We start from the raw sequence: 16,531 nt of genomic DNA on the forward strand, positions 1-16,531 counted from the left end.
AAATTAACTGCGGCAGTTAAGCTGTGTGGAGAACTTTCATCAAGACTGATGGATGCAACTTCTTCGGTTAATGAACACGTCTTAGCCTACCCAGGCAGAACTTCATTCAGTCTTCTTCTGGACATCCACCTTACTCTCGATGTGGGCAAGCCTTGAAAAGCTGCTCTTTCTGGAAAAGATGCTGTGAAGCAATAACAGACTTTCATAATCCTTTTAATTTGGATTGTTTAGTAAATTTAAATTAACAGTGACCTGTCAAGATTGACACAATACTCAAATCTCAGCACTTCAGAAATAAGCATGGCACCTGGTTCTTACCTCTTTATATTTCTTTTTTCTTTCTTTTTACCCCCTCCCCTCCCCTTTTCCCCACTTCAGAGGTGCAAGTCAGATTTGAACTAAGTGCTGGACTTCACCTGCATCTCTCAAACTTCTGCATCTCTTCAAACTACTCTGGGAGTATCTGGATATCAAGCCAGAACATCTGTTATTCTGTGTTCTTCCTAAAAATTCTAACCCTTTGTAAGCAAAAGGCAGAGGTACCTGCTCACTTAGTTTCATCTGCTTCCTGCTTCTCTTTAGGAACCTGTTAGAATTACAAGGATGTTACTTTTTTTTTTTCCTTACTTCCACATCTTGTTCAATGTATTTAGACTTCAGTAACTATAGAACAATCAGACTGATTCACTTTTTCACCTGGCTTTGGAGAGTTTTACTTGTTGCTTGCTTCCTTCCTGAAAGAGGAGGAGGGGGAAAAACTAGGAGGGTTCTCCAGTTAGACAACCATTCTTTTTCTATTTCTATTCAAATAATTCATACCATAGTGACAAATGAACCTTAATGTTCCCAGGTCTTAGCAAAAAGGATTTTTATGGCTGAGACTTGAGATATAGCTACTATTACCAAAAAAAAAAAAAAAAAAAAAATTTATTTGTCTCACGAGCTTCAGTGGTGAATTTTTGTCCCCTGGTTCATAATTAAATCATTTATAAAATAAGCCCAATGCATTAAAGAAAAAAGGTAGTGGGATGACAAGGAAAGGGATTTATCATCCTGTTAGAACAGGTTCATATATATATACACATATGTATTTTTTACATAACTATTCTAATTTGTGCTGAAAACTTCATGTACTGATAAATAACTTCTACTTGGCTGCATGAAACTTTTTTGTTCATATTTCTTTGTTTGTGATTTTTTTTTTTTTACATTTTTTTATGGTTTTTTACACGTCGGTCCATTTACACTTTCAGTCCATCTTTCTCATCCATAGCATTTCCCTGTTCATTTTATCCACTGCATCTTTTCTGCTCATCATTGATAGAAAATTCTGGCAGCACGGCCTGCATGTGGCTCCCTCCTCTTGTGCTGGCATGTGATGGTGGCACCGTTGTGTTCTCTTCCTTTCCCTTTTTACTAACAGACGCAGACCAAATTGGAGCATGCCCGCATTAAGGAGCTTGAACAGAGCCTGCTCTTTGAAAAGACCAAAGCTGACAAACTCCAGAGGGAGTTAGAAGACACTAGGGTAATGGTTTTCACTATTTAAATAACAAGACTGATTTGTGTTGTGGAAGATTTCTGATGACACAGTCTGCTGAGTATAACACATGCTGAAACACATCCTTGCTCCTGCCATGATCAGTACCTGCTGTAGATGTAGCTGGAACACTTTAAGAATTAGCATTAATTTTGAGCTTCAGTGTTGTGTGTGTGTGTACGCCTGTATATGTATACTCATTTCTTCAGAAGAATTCAGGTAAGATATCTTAAAACTGCAAAATTAATACTTGAATCCAAGTCAAAAGTAGCAAATGGGACTATGAATTGACATAAAAGAATGTTCAGTGGTTCATTTTTAGAAGTAGCGAAGTTCATTAAATCCAGAAGAAGTAAGATTGACTGTGCCAATGCTTTTAACACAAACTTAGTGTTTGGGGTTTGGTTTCTGAGGTCTTAAATAGTTGTACTACTTGCTTTGCTAAATCATGGTTTGCAGTGGCTTTTTAGTTCTTTTTTCCCACCCGTGACATAATCTTTTCATGGATATCCCAGTAGCATTAGTAATACTGTTGCCTGTCAAAATATTGCTGGACATACTTTGTCCCAAGTCAGAAGTTCAGCAGATGTCAGTTCAAGTTGAGGTAGGGATGAATATTATAAAACCAAGAATGTACTCTATCATAAGTACTTTTAAAAAGCAATTGCAGGTAAGTAATATCTTTTTCAGGATGTTGGTATAATAAGGAGGTTGAAACAGTAAATTCCTAATTAGAAATAACTGTGGTAGCTTTGCATGCGTTTCCATACCACAAGCTGCTTCAACAGTCAGTGAAAAGCTCAGATAATGTGAGGACACTTTTTCAGAGAGAACAAGAGAGTGGATATAGAAAGAGTTTCAAAGGATTTGTAGGCTAAAAATGTGTTTGTATTTTTCTCTGACGGTCTCACAGCTGGCATGAAATGAATTTGGAAGCAATTATATCAACAAATAGAGACCTCAGGATTCTCCTTTCTTTTCCCATCTGCTTTAAAATGGTTCTGAGAAACATTTTGTTAAACATTGATAATTATATAAGTGTAGTTTGTAAGTTGTTTAGCAAGTTGTTATTTGTAGGTAACTTCAGAAAAATGAATTTAAATAAATTCCACCTTTAGAAAGAATATAATATGCATGTAATACAAAGAGGTGGACGTTTTTCCTTTTTTTAAAGCAATAATTTATACATAAATGAAACAACAGTTGGTCTTGTTTCATAGCCTTCCATGTAAAAGCAGCATTTGCTTTTACTTAAGGCTTCTTTAGAATTTCCATAGAAATAGGGGTTGACAATGAGACTCGAAGGTATTCTAATCCAAAATGCTGGTAAGAATACACTGATGTTAGTTTGCAACACTCGGTGGTTTCTTTTCAGTGAGGCCTAAGTGTCTTTGTATTAAACATATCTTTTATAATTCTTTCTTCTTTTCTTAAAATGCTATTAATCATAGGTGGCCACGGTATCAGAAAAATCTCGCATCATGGAACTAGAAAGAGATCTAGCATTGCGGGTGAAGGAAGTAGCTGAGCTTCGAGGGAGATTAGAGTCTAGTAAACACATTGATGATGTGGACACTTCTCTTTCATTGTTACAAGAAATAAGTTCTTTGCAAGAAAGAATGGCAGCAGTTAGCAAAGAACATCAGAATGAGATGAATTCACTGAAAGAGAAGTTTGGAATTAGTGAAGAAGCATTGCAGAAAGAGATCAAATCACTTTCAGCTTCAAATGAGAGAATGGCAAAAGAAAATGAATCCTTGAAAACTAAGCTTGATCATGCCAACAAGGAGAATTCAGATGTAATAGAGCTGTGGAAATCGAAGCTGGAATCTGCAATTGCCTCCCATCAACAAGCAATGGAAGAGCTAAAAGTTTCTTTCAGCAAAGGTGTAGGAGCTCAGACAGCAGAATTTGCAGAGTTAAAGACTCAGATTGAGAAGATTAAATTAGACTATGAAAATGAAATGTCGAATTTAAAACTGAAGCAGGAAAATGAAAAATCTCATCATTTAAAAGAGATTGAATCACTGAAAGCAAAACTGTTGGCGGTCACAGAGGAGAAAGAGCAAAACCTGGAAAGCCTGAAGACCAAACTGGAAAGTGTGGAAGATCAGCATCTAGTAGAAATGGAAGACACTTTAAACAAATTACAGGAAGCTGAATTAAAGGTAAAGGAGCTAGAGGTACTGCAAGCCAAGTACAATGAACAAACCAAAGTTATTGATAGTCTTACACCACAGATCAAAGCTGCTGAAGAAAAGCTTTTGGACCTTGCTGCACTTCAGAAAGCCAATTCTGAAGGTAAATTGGAAATCCAGAAACTTAGCAAGCAGCTTGAGGCAGCTGAGAAACAAATTCAGAATTTAGAGACTGAAAAGGTTGATGGAAGTAGCAAGGTTTGTATCAACATCCATCTTTTTATTTTTACTTTGTTTTTATTTTACATTTGTACAGTTCTAATCTGCTATAGCAAATACATCACAGAAAAAAATAGTTTTATTGAATGCGTATCTTAGTACCATCCGAGGAGGTTTAGAGAAAGTGTTAACTGGGTCATGTCTCTCAACAGATTTCTAGTGCTTGGTCTGCACCACTAAGAAAAAGAAAAAAATTCTTTCTGCACTTCCTTGCTGCAGGCTTCAGCATGCCTCTGCTGAAAGCTTCGTGTTGCGGAAAAGTTAGTTTGTTGGCTTCTTTGGGAGAAGAATCCACACATCTTAAGTTTTTAACCTTTGGTGACAGAGGTATTCAGATAAAGTGACTTGGGTTCAATGGGGAAATGTTTCCTCTGTACCTTCACTACCTTGCCTCTTATCAAACAAGATGATGGAAGAAGCTGTTAAAAACAAAAGAAAGCAAAGAAGATCCTGGTGGAACTTTTATTTAAGACGTGATGTTGCTAGGCACTGTTTCACAGCGTTTTTGCAGCACAGACTGCAATATGATACATCTTACCAAGATTTTTCTTGGGTTTGGCTGAAATGTCTCTTTAAAGTTGATAGCATGGCATTCAGTACTTGAAAGTTGTTCCGCCACTGCAGCTAGGAATAAAAATGCTAAGATATCATTTCATTTTAGGGGTTCTTCCATATCCCCAATCTATGCATAACCTGACAAGACAGAGCTCTTAATTGTAAGAGTAGTGGGAAAGTAACTGGAAGTAGCTTTCCTAAACCCTTCACAGGTGGTTCCAAGATACTGGATTTCTGTGGATCTTTGACTCTACTTTTGAGGTCACTTTGGATTTCTGCACTACCCCTGGGTGTGGTACAGAACCTTTTGAAAAATTACAACCCCGTGTGTGTATTGGTCTGAATAGCCAGTTGAAACATAAATGCTAAGTTTATCAGACAAAAAAGTTAAAACAATAAAGAATCAAAACTACTAATTCGACTGATGCTTTAACTTTGTTTGGAAATTTCGAATGTATTCAAAAATGTCTGCCATTAAATAATGTTTTCGCCATTAATTCCAAGAGAACTAAATTTTAATGATTTCAAATATATTCCAAGATGCAGTTAGTACTGTGATGTAGTCATCAGTGGAAATCAGCTTTGTTCAGTTAACACATCACACTTTTTTTTCTCTTCAGTTTCTTTTATTTTTCATCTTACAGTGATTTTAATAGTATAGTTATTTCTTTCAGATTCAACTTTTGGTTTTCCTATTTTTTCATTCATGTTTGTAATTTTATTTTACTCCATTTCATCATCTTCGTTAGGCTAGTAATCTGGCCAAAGAACTGCAGGGCAAAGAGCAAAAGCTTCTTGACCTTGAGAAAAACTTGAGTGCAGTAAATCAAGTTAAAGATTGTTTGGAAAAGGAACTTCAAGTTTTGGTGAGTAATACCCAAAAATTTTGACTTTATCCTTTGGATTTTGCTTTTCATGCTGAGAGTGTAATTGAAATCTGAGGATCAGCTCTGACTGAGCAAGGTTTTTCAAAGCTATTTTATTCATGAAAAGAAGGCAAGGGTTCATGTCTAATAGGATCCATGTCAGAATGAAAAGAGCATTTCACCCAAGTTCTGTGTTATCAGTTGTTTTGTCTGAATAGAACTAATCTGTTTATGGATTTCAGATAAAATATTAAACCAAATCAAAAGCAGCATGTATTTTAAATTTAGACTACTCATTAAGTAACACGTGGCCCTTTATTATTATAACTGTTGTACAAATTAATGCCTGCTGTACACGTCTTACAAATGGTTTTTGAAGACATTTTTCATCTGATTTTTCATTTTGCAAATTTAATTAAATTTGCAAGTATTCTGTAAATCGGGTGGGATTTTCCTGAGAAACTACACCGGAGTTAGTAACAAAAAGACATGCTTTTAGGTTTCACTGTCCCTGTCAGAAAATCTTTCTGTGGCCATAGTAAATAGTTGAAGTTGGTGGAACAGTCTTGCTTCTTATCTTCCTCAATATCCTCCCTTTTCTTCACAGTCTAGCATCTCTTTGTGCTGGTAAAGCTCAAAAACACTGGTATGAGGTTGATCACAGGGTTGCAGATGTCCACTCTGCAGCCTACGAGCAGCATGGATAGCTTCTTGCGTTGAGAAGCCCAGAAATCACGTCTTCTACACAGGACTCTGTGGCTGCAGTTCTGTTGTTACGCTAGCTGATGGAGAAGTTATTTTGAAAGTTTAGGGACCTAAGGCAGGGGAAGATCTTGCTTTATGCTGCTGAAAATATCTGTGCTAAACTGTAATTCGAAAACTTTAGATGTATTTATGATAGGAGTGAAGACTGTTCTATTTTGTACCTGAAAAATACCTAATATAAATTCAGTGGTTGAATTATACTGCTATTACCAAACCTTACCTTAGGTTTTTATCAATTTTTCAGAAAGAAAAGTTTACTAGTGCAGCTGACGAAGCAGAAAACGTTCAACAAACTATGCAAGGTATGTCTGCTGCTAAACTAAAAAAAGAACTTAAAAAGCTGCAGAAAATAAGTGCTGCAAAATAAAGGGTGTTTTTTCCATGCGCTTTCAAATTTACACCTGGCAGTACAGCAGCTATGGAAGGGTTAGGATTACTTGCAGCCTCTCTTAAGAGTAATATACCTTGCAAGTAGGTGGAATTGTCTGCATCTAAGTAGTTACTAACTTTGTTTTCAAAATTTTACTTGCATAGAAACAATAAAAAAACTAAACCAAAAAGAAGAGCAGTTTGCACTCATGTCTTCAGAACTGGAACAGCTGAAGTCTAGTTTGACTGGTAAGGAAGTAATAAAATGGAATGTTTTGAAAAATGCATCAGCTTTGCGCTTTCATATGCCTTCTGCTCAGCTCGCCACATCGTAGTATGTAATGCTTTCACAGATGCATATACCTTCAAAAGAAAGCCTTTCTTCTAAGCAGGAAACAGCTTTTGTGGCACTGTGTAAGTGACACAGCAAGGTGACGGTGATGTTAAGGAAATAGTGCAGTAAGGCAGAAGATTTCCTGGCTGAGTGTATTCCAAATCAATAGTTAAATTCTTGTTTGACGTTGCAACAAAATCATGCTGTGGTAATGGTCAGATACCAGACAAAGGCTTGGGGACCAGACTGAAGCATTACAAACATAAGATAGTTAATTCACAGAAGCCTTGTCCATAAGTAGTGTTTTCTTTTTAAGGACATCAAAAAGACTGTACATCAGTCTGGTTGTCTACTACTTCTTATCTCATAGGAGGGAGTCTTGCTGTATCTTTCCAGTTGTACATCTCAATTTAAAATCAATGTAGAAAGAAATGAAGAATGATTATGTACCCTGTAAGCAAGCCTTTCAAGGCATTGTTGGGACTGTAGAAGTCATCCCAAGGGCTGCTCTTGCCCTTGGTGGCAGTACTTGCCCTGGAATGAGTAATTTTTTCGCTGTAGCTTCATGTTGCTTGCATTGTTTGTTTTCCGCTGCTCCACTAAAGAGCTGGTGAGTTGTCTCACCTGTAAGATGTGCATACCTCTCTTATTATATTGCTTGATTACCCTCCGATATGGGTAGAACTCATATCCACTTCTCATGGCCTGAAGTTAAGTGAATCACTTCTGAAAGAAAGATTTCTTCACTAGTTGCTTTTGTATTATTTCTGAAGAGTTCTTAACCTTCTGCTACAGGTCAAACAATTGTAATTTTTAATTTTAAAGGGGTCATTTGCAAGCTCTGTAGCATCAGTATTGCTCTGTTTATAGTTCTTTACTATCTTCTAGCTAGTCTGTGCATACCCTTTCTCTTAAATTTACTAGACTGCTAACCTTTGTCTTGCTCAGTGATGGAGAAGAAATTGAAGGAGCGAGAGGAGAGAGAACAGCAACTGATTGAGGCTAAAGCCAAACTTGAAAATGATATTGTAGAGATCATGAAGTCTTCAGGAGACAGCTCTGCCCAGCTTACAAAAATGAATGATGAGCTCCGGTTAAAAGAAAGGTATTCCATCATTGTCAGAACATTTTCACATTAATTCTTTACCCCTGCACTCCCTGCTTCTCATTTTATCTTTTTGTAAGTATCTGAACAAGATGCTCCTGTCACATTGATATGACAAGTGAACTTATTCTATCAAAATAAATTCATCAAAACAGTCTCCGCAGAGTGATTTGAAGAGCATCTAACATTTATAATTCTAAAATTCTTATGTAACATGCCTCTCATTATCCAGAGTAAATGAACATTTTAATAATCTAGACTGTTTTGTGTTTGTGCTTCGTAATTATTTGATTACCTGATAAGCTTTGTTTATTTGGATGTATAAAAGACTTGGGTCATATTTTTGACTAGCAAGAGAAAATGTGTTTTGTTTCAAGTAAAAACTGTATGTAGAATAGTTGTTCTTTACCTTTACAAAACCCCAGACTGGGGGCAATGTAACGGGCAGCTGTGTTGCTCTGCACACGGGCAAGTGCTTGGTCTCACTTGTGTATATTTAATTTAGCAGGACTTTCTCTATATGTTAAATAATTAAATCTCTTTCTAAATGCTTGGACAGAATATAGAACTTCAGCATAATTTAGAGTCTTTCATCTCTGTGCTTGTCGTGCTGTCAGCAAAAAGTAATGTTCTTTTATTTGGTCTTTCTAGGCAGTTGGAGCAAATACAACTTGAGCTTACAAAAGCAAATGAAAAGGCTGTTCAGCTTCAGAAAAATGTGGAGCAGACAACACAGAAAGCTGAACAGAGTCAGCAAGAAACTCTCAAGATTCATCAAGCAGAACTGAAAAATATGCAGGATCAACTAACAGACATGGTAAGAAGAACTTTAAAAAGCAGTAGCTAACTATATAGAATATTGTACCGCTGCTTCTTTAACTGTGTTCCAATTGTTTTATCTTCTATCAGAAAAAGCAAATCGAGACTAGCCAAACTCAGTATAAGGATCTTCAGGCAAAGTATGAAAAAGAAACTTCTGAGATGATCACTAAACATGACGCAGATATCAAGGGGTTTAAGCAGAACTTGCTGGATGGAGAAGAGGCACTGAAAATTGCACAAAAGAAAATCGATGAGTTGGAAACACGGGCTGAGGAGCTGAAAAAGCAAGCAGAACAGGCCAAAGTATGTATACTTTGTTACTCTGCAAGTAATTTAAAGTTTAAATCTTTCTGTTTCAGTGAATCACTGTTTTTTGCCTGGCTTCATAATTTCATTTTTGCAGTGTTCCTTTTTTGAACTTTTCCAGGGTAGATTAATATGGGTTAGGGAAGAGAAGCATAAACGACTAAGTGGTTGTCTTCTCTAGATTACACAAGAATCCATTAAATCTGGTTCTTTGATGTTAACATTTTATGTTCATAGATAGTTGGCTCAGCACAATCAGTTGGAGCCAAATGTTATTCTCTGTTTTTTAAATGCATGAATTTTAAATAAAATATGTTGTGAACTATTTCATTTAAGTGTTACACACCTGAAATTTTGTTCTGTAGTGTGATCCCATATTATGTGTAACTACTTAGTACGTAGCTTGACGTAAGTAATTTTTTTTTTCTCCTGTTTCTTTGACATTGCTGCTTGCTTTCATCCCTCATTAGTTACTTGCTATAATCTTTGCTTTACGCTTTAGCAAAATATTTAGTGTATAAATTGGCACACAAGTTAACTTTAAATACACCACTGATGTGGTATTTTACATTAAACGGGTTATGACAATATGTTTTGGACAGAATCATGAGGACAATTAGCTATAGAAGGTGAATTTGAGAATTGGAAGTTAAAAAAAGTGGTGGCTCTCAACAGCTGAATTCACACAGGGACTGTGTGTCAGTGTATACACTTTTTTAAAACTTAAATTATAATAGCTCTGTTTGTCCTTCAGCCACATTTCTCATTTGTCTGCTCTCCTTCATTTTTGTTTTCCCTTCTTCCCAATTTTATTTTTTTAGTCCTTATGCTCTGTGTTAGCATCAGCCAGAAAAGAGATTGAACTAATGTCAGACAAGATGAGGGGTTTGATAGCAGAAAAAGAGACTCTGGCACAGGAGGGGAATACTTTAAAATCAGAGAGAGGTTCTTTGTTATCAAAACTTCTAGAACTGGAATCAAAGATTTCGTTAATGCAACAAGACCAAGAAGAACTTTGGACAATAAATGAAGAACTTAATTCAGAAAATAAAAAAATCCTAAAAGAGAAGGAAGAAGCTGAGGCCAAAAGCCAGCAGGAAAGCACAGAAAAGGTAGCACTGATTTCTGAGAAAAGCAAGTTACTCTCTGAAATAGAGGCAGCGCAGGCAGACCTTCTGGAGATAACTCAAGAAAATGATGCTCTCCGGTCTTCAGAGTCAACCTTGCTGCAACAGTTGAAAGAACTTCAGGCCAACAAAGATGCCATGGATGTGGTATGTCAGAAACATATCAAAGAACGGGAAGAACTGGAGCATTACCAGAAGAAACTTTTGGAAGAGAAAGATGCAGTTGTTAAAGATAAAGATGATGTTATTCAGAAGCTGGAAAGTTCTTGTGAGGCCCTGGCCAGAAATCAAAGAGAGCTATTGCAAGAAGTATCAACTCTGACTGCAGAGAGAGATTCAACCCTAGGTAAACACTCCGATCTTAAAAATACACATATAGCCTTAAAAACTGAAATGGACTGTCTGTTGCAGACAAGTCAGAATCTGCAGTCCAAGAAAGAGATGCTCCTTAAAAGCATAGAAGAGCTACGTGTGCGTTTAGACAATACGGTTAGTGAAAACGAAGCATTAAAAGTGAGAATGGAAGAGATGCAAACAGAACTCGAGGCTGAACATGAAGAACTTAAAAAAGCGATGAAAGACAATATGGAGTTGAAGAATTCCCTTGCTAGTCTCTCTCGTCTGCTTGAGGAAATTAAAGCCTCGAGAGAGATATCCAATTCTGAATGTATTCAGTTACTTCAAGAGAAAGAGGCTCTTTCTTCATCAGAACGAAAACTTTTGGCTGAAAGGGAGGAACTTTTAAATGAAAATAAGGCAATTGCTGAAAAGCTTGCTAAAGCCACAGCAGATGCCGTGCTTGTTGAGAAAGTCTTTACTGAGAAAATAAATGAACTGAACTTAGAAAAGGTATCTGTTTTTCGTAAGTCGTTGCAATTTGAAATGCACAATGAAGCTCTTCTTCAAGAGAAGAATGAATTGAAGAACAAATACTTGGAGCTTCTTGATGAAAACAAGTCTTCTGCAAATGCAATTTCTGATATGAAGAGAGAATATGAACTGGATGTCTCAACCAGGAGAGCTCTGGCCCAAGAGAATGCCATGCTCCAAGATTCCATCAAAACCCTCAAGGAAGAACTAAGTAAGAAGACTGTAGAAAATCAAGAGCTAATAGCCTGTAAATGTGACCTTTCAGACCTTCTGAAAGAGGCCCAGGATGCCAAAAGAACATTAGAAAATGAACTGGCTGCTGTATCACAAGCCAAGCAGATCCTGTCATCTTCATTCAAGACCTGTTCCTCTGATAGGGAAATGCTGACCAGAGAGAGGACTGAACTGCAAGATAAGTGTCAGAAATTAAATGGAGAGGTTGAGATTGTGAAAGAAAACTTAACCATAGAAAAGGAAGCTAGAAAACTGGACAAGGAATCATTTTTGTTGGAACGTATGGAACTTCAGAGCAACATCAGCTTCTTAGAGAAGGAGATAGAAGAGCTGAGAGAGAAAAATAAAGAATTGCTGACTGAGAAAGAACTTTCAGTTCAGGGGAAGGAAAAATCTGAAACTAAACTGGCGGAAATAATTAAAGAAAAAGAAATGCTCTGTGCAGAGACAGAGCAGCTCGCTTCCAGTATCGAACGACTGAAGAGTGACTTTGTTTCCTTGTCTAAATCAAAAGCAGAGCTCCAGGACTTGCACAGCTGTGTCTCCGAGAGGCTAGATGATCTTCGACACAGACATGAGGTGACGGAGAAGGAGAGAATACAGTTACTTCAGGAAAATGAGAGCCTGCTTGCTGAACAGAAGAATCTGGTCATCATTAAGGAGGAAATACTAAAAGAGAAGGAGAAATTCTCCAAGGCTTGTTATAAACTGCACGAGGAAGTAGCACTTTTAGAACAAACTAATAGTGACCTCTCAGGCAAATTGCTGGTCTCTCAGGGCAAAAATCAGATGCTGCAGGAGGAGATGAACAATCTGGCTTTGAAACTAAAAGAAATTGAGACTCTCCAGGCCCAAACAGTAGCGCAAAAAATGGAGGTATTGAAACACATAGTTAAACAATCAAGTACAGTTGTACTAATACTGAGCACTAACCCAATGGTTTCCTCTCTGCACTTCATTGCACAATCAGCACTTCATCTCGGTGTAAACAGGCTGGAATTATGGTTTTTTCAAGTTGTAACTGTGAGTCTGAAAGACGCTTTAATATTTTTTAAAAAATATTTCTAAATATAAAAGCCTATGTTGTCGCTGAATGTTGCAAGAAAACAATGTAAACTGTGAATAAAAGGAAGGTTTGTTTCCTGAATCTGGTAGGAGGAATTGAGCAGCTCCTTCTGTTGAAGTACTCTGCAGCTTAAAAGCTAGAGTAGTAATAGATAAGGTTTTAGATTAGATCTTTGTGCAATTTTATGTTAAATTACAACAAACTACAAATTTGAGTTACTCCAAGAAATACAAAACAACATACTGCTCCTGTAAATGTAATTGGATAAAAAGCAGTGTAAGAGAACCATTTAAATTTACATTATAGGACTTCCAGTCTGTTAAAGACACTGACAATTCTGGTATTCTTTTTATTCACAGAAGTGTTTTGTATTCACCACCAACAAATTCTGTAAAGTATTTTGAATTTCAGTTGGTGTGGCTTGAAGCCCATAAAATCACTTCGAATACATATCATTTGAATCAAGATATCCTATAGGAATGTATTATGCCTACCTAGGTATTTTAACATTCTTATGAAGTATTTCCTTTTATGAGGGCATAATGAACAACACTGAAATAATGCAATAATTGGCTTGATCTCCTATTTAATTTTTAATTCTTTTTCAACTTTTTAACAGATTTTTATAATTCTACATTTTCTGAAAACCGAGCAGTCTGTTGGAAGTGAATATCTATTGAACTACTACTGTCTAAAGTGGTTAGAAGTCTAAGAGCAATCACAGTGGTGGTAATTAGAAATCCAGGAATTAAAAAAGAAGAAATGGGCTTCCTTGGTGGTCACACAAGCATGGGGTTATGATTTATTTCTGCATGGAATTGAATCTTCTCATGTCCATTTATTTTTCTACTTTATGCAGCTTCAAAATGCAAATAAATTCCCAGTTGAAGTCCTTATTTAATTGGAAAGCAGCTGGCAAACCGTGGAGCTGTGCATAAAGTATTGTGGTTCACCTTTTGCTTTCAGAGGTCCCTTTGGTAATACTTTTTTCCCCCCCACCCCTCCCCACTCCCCTTTATATATAGGCTGCCAAAGTGGCAGAAGATGTTTTCCAGACTGTGGAGAAGGTGACCAAAGAGAAGGATGCCATTCACAAAGAAAAGATTGAAACTTTGGCCTCTTTGGAGAACTCTAGACAGACAAATGAGAAGCTGCAGAATGAAGTAATCACATTTAAATGCTTTTATATGAAAAGTTTTGCCTAGTTTGTATGGAACAACTATTGAATTACAGAGAATTAGCTTAGGCAAGAGTGGATTCTGTCATTTTCTCACCACAATATTCAGTCTTGATTGGCTTGTGAAAACTTACTAGATGAGCGCATATTGATGGAAAATCTAGGCGCTTTATATAGCCATATAACCTATGTTCTTTTGTATTTTGCATGTGGTTTCAAATACTTTACAGCATGTAAGTTCATGTCCCTTAAATCTTGGTGGAGCAACAAAAAAAATTATCTTATGTAATAGGAGTTCTGGATGCTACAGCAGATCACAGAATCAAGAGACATGGGTTTGACTTGAGGCTTAATCAGTCTTGCTGTATAGCTTTGGATAAGTTGCTTAGATGTGACCACTCTGTGCTCAGCTCCCTGCTTGTAAGTATGGGGTGCAGCCACGCTCCGACGAAGTGCTGCAGAGCTCGGAGTAACAGTGCTCCTAATCCACAAAGTTACCGCTCCATTTCTCACCTATAATGCACTCCTTGCTCTGTACATCCTCTTTGTGATCTTGGCGTGTGTAATGTTATCATTTCTTCTTTTCTCCACTTCTCTGTTAATCAGAATTGTGCTCTGACAAGGTACAAATTCTGCTGAGCTCTGCACTATACAAGACATGAGCACAATGGTACTGAAGAACTTCACAGTCCAACATGTACAGCAGTTCCTCTAGGGACCTGGTCTTCAGTCTATGTCCTCCCACCACTGGGTGATACTTTAGGGTTTGAAGGAGGGAAAAATGTCCTCACTACCCTTCTTCACGCTCTTTCACCCCAGAGTATCTAGTCTAACATTGAACTGGCATCTTTTCTGCAGATCTTGAGCACCCTATGGCCTCTTTTTGATGGCTCTTTCCTCTCTTGCAGCTCCCGTAATAATGGGTAGCGAACAGCTGGGCTAACCTAAATGCCACAGCTTGTGCTGAAACAGTAATGATTTCCAATGAGATCTGATGACTCGAGAATTAAAAGCGCTGACGTTAATAATGGCAGGGGTTCACTTTCTGGATTAAAAAAAAAAAAAATCCACAGGGTCCTGTAATGCCATGAGAACGGCTGAAGATTATCTGTTATGTAATATAATGTGTTGCTGAATGCGAACAAATAAGGCTCGCAAGCTTGTGGTGTTTACGTGGTAGATGCAAGCTCAGTAGAAAGATACACAACAATTTGACCCATGCAACAAGATCTCTGAAAGGATTTCATTTCTTATGGTTGCAAGCACAACATTCAGCCTACTGGTTCTCAGAAATTAAGGTATGGTAAAGCAGAACTTTTTATCAGTTATCTTAGAGGAATAAAGATCAAGGGAACAGCTAATCTTAGCAACAAGCGTTGAATTTAAAAAAAAAAAGTGCTTTGGGTCGTATAGCATTTAAAAAGGAGGTGCTTTGGAGCTTTACCTTTTATATCAGGGTTATATACATCAGATTACTGTAAGCTGCTCTTCAATGGACTTTGAATTCTTTGTGCTGCTCAACTTGAATGCAGAAAGTCTCATAACATTTTTTTTGTTAGACAAATGCTTCTCAGTACAAACAGACTGAATTAATTTAAGGACTAAAGATGAAAAAGTGGAACAGCTCAGCTCAGGCCCCCATTTTGCTGAGTATCTTTTCCGAGTGCTACGCCTAAGAACTGTATAGTTTCATTAGTGTAATGAGGTTTTTTCTTCTTTAAGTTGGACATGCTTAAACAAAACAACCTGAGAAATGAAGAGGAACTTAATAAATCAAAAGAACTTCTAAATCTGGAGAACAAGAAAGTGGAAGAACTTAAAAAAGAATTGTAAGTATTTAAATGTTAAATCTACTAAACCATTCCGTTTTAGTTACATTTACCTTTCATTTTTTTGAAAAATTGTCTTTCAGTACCTCTCTGGTATCCTCACTTATAAAGCAGATATTAGATCAAAATTAAATATTAGTTTGACATGTATAAAACTTGAAATCAGAATGTTGCTGAAGGATATTGAAGCAAATCCTTCACTAAGCATTGTTTGAAATAATTTGTTTGTTGGAGGAAGTATAGAGTTCTGCCACCTGAGGGCACTAGATTATTTTAAAAGCTTTATTGTAAAGAAATTCTGTTTGAATTTAATTACAAGTACACCTGGAGTATTCAGCAGTTTTAAGTGGCTTTGTTTATAGAAAATCTGGTTCTGCTTTTATTTTTCATTGATGGCTTTATCCAGTTTATTCCTGTTGCCCCATTCTGCATTTATTTTCTTACTGGTACAATACAAATGCTATGTATAGTATGTAAAACTAGAGTTAATTGCTTATTTTAGATGCTTCGTTTGAGAAACTACCTCTTATGTACTACAAACTAATGATGTGTAACATTGTACACAAACAAATTAACTGCAAAGCATCTGATATAAAGTAATTTGACCTGTGGAATCTCATTGTATGAAAGCTTTTGATGTGCCACCGTGAATAAAAATCCAGCCTAGTTATTGCTGCCCTGCAGTAGCTGCGTGTCCCCCAACTTTCAGAGATGCAATGCATTAAATCACAAATCTCCGTTCCCACCTGCACTCCAAGAAGAATTTCGTGACTCACGGAGTGAGAGCTGGAATCTGGACTGATAACTAAGAGCAGCTTTAGCTAATTATTATTAGTTATTCTGTAAGTTATTTTGTGACAGTTCTTAACCACTGCTCTGAGGTGAAGACAGGACACAAAGAATTCAGCACACAGAATTAATACTAAGTTTCAGTACGACTGACAGTTTTTACTGCCTGCTTTTAAAAACCTGCATACATGTATAGACAGCAGCCTCTTTTTAGAAAGGCAGGATTTCATTCCATGAGCAATTCCTACCTGCCTCAGTGCTCATGGGGATTGCCAAAGCAAAACAATTATTTCCAGACTAGTTGCTCTAACGCTAGAACAGCAAGGTGCTAGCAGACTCTGGTATCATGGAAAGACAAGT

The 16,531-nt window shown here is 36.9% G+C and overlaps 1 protein-coding gene across 3 annotated transcripts in view; it reads left to right on the plus strand.

Annotated features, from left to right (window-relative positions):
• CLIP1 (CAP-Gly domain containing linker protein 1) overlaps positions 1-16,531 on the plus strand; it is a 79,793-nt gene that overhangs the window by 45,925 nt on the left and 17,337 nt on the right. Inside the window, exons 13-23 of one of the 3 annotated variants that reach the window (XM_075167663.1) lie at positions 1,424-1,528; positions 2,992-3,936; positions 5,262-5,378; positions 6,388-6,445; positions 6,678-6,761; positions 7,795-7,951; positions 8,603-8,768; positions 8,861-9,076; positions 9,901-12,186; positions 13,402-13,539; positions 15,276-15,382. In XM_075167663.1, coding sequence (XP_075023764.1) covers positions 1,424-1,528; positions 2,992-3,936; positions 5,262-5,378; positions 6,388-6,445; positions 6,678-6,761; positions 7,795-7,951; positions 8,603-8,768; positions 8,861-9,076; positions 9,901-12,186; positions 13,402-13,539; positions 15,276-15,382 — 4,379 coding nt within the window. The remainder of the gene's footprint in view (positions 1-1,423; positions 1,529-2,991; positions 3,937-5,261; positions 5,379-6,387; positions 6,446-6,677; positions 6,762-7,794; positions 7,952-8,602; positions 8,769-8,860; positions 9,077-9,900; positions 12,187-13,401; positions 13,540-15,275; positions 15,383-16,531) is intronic. The other 2 variants (XM_075167661.1, XM_075167662.1) reach the window with 2 other exon arrangements.

Source organism: Calonectris borealis, chromosome 18 (genome assembly GCF_964195595.1).
Source record: "Calonectris borealis chromosome 18, bCalBor7.hap1.2, whole genome shotgun sequence".
In the NCBI taxonomy this organism is placed as follows: domain Eukaryota; kingdom Metazoa; phylum Chordata; class Aves; order Procellariiformes; family Procellariidae; genus Calonectris; species Calonectris borealis.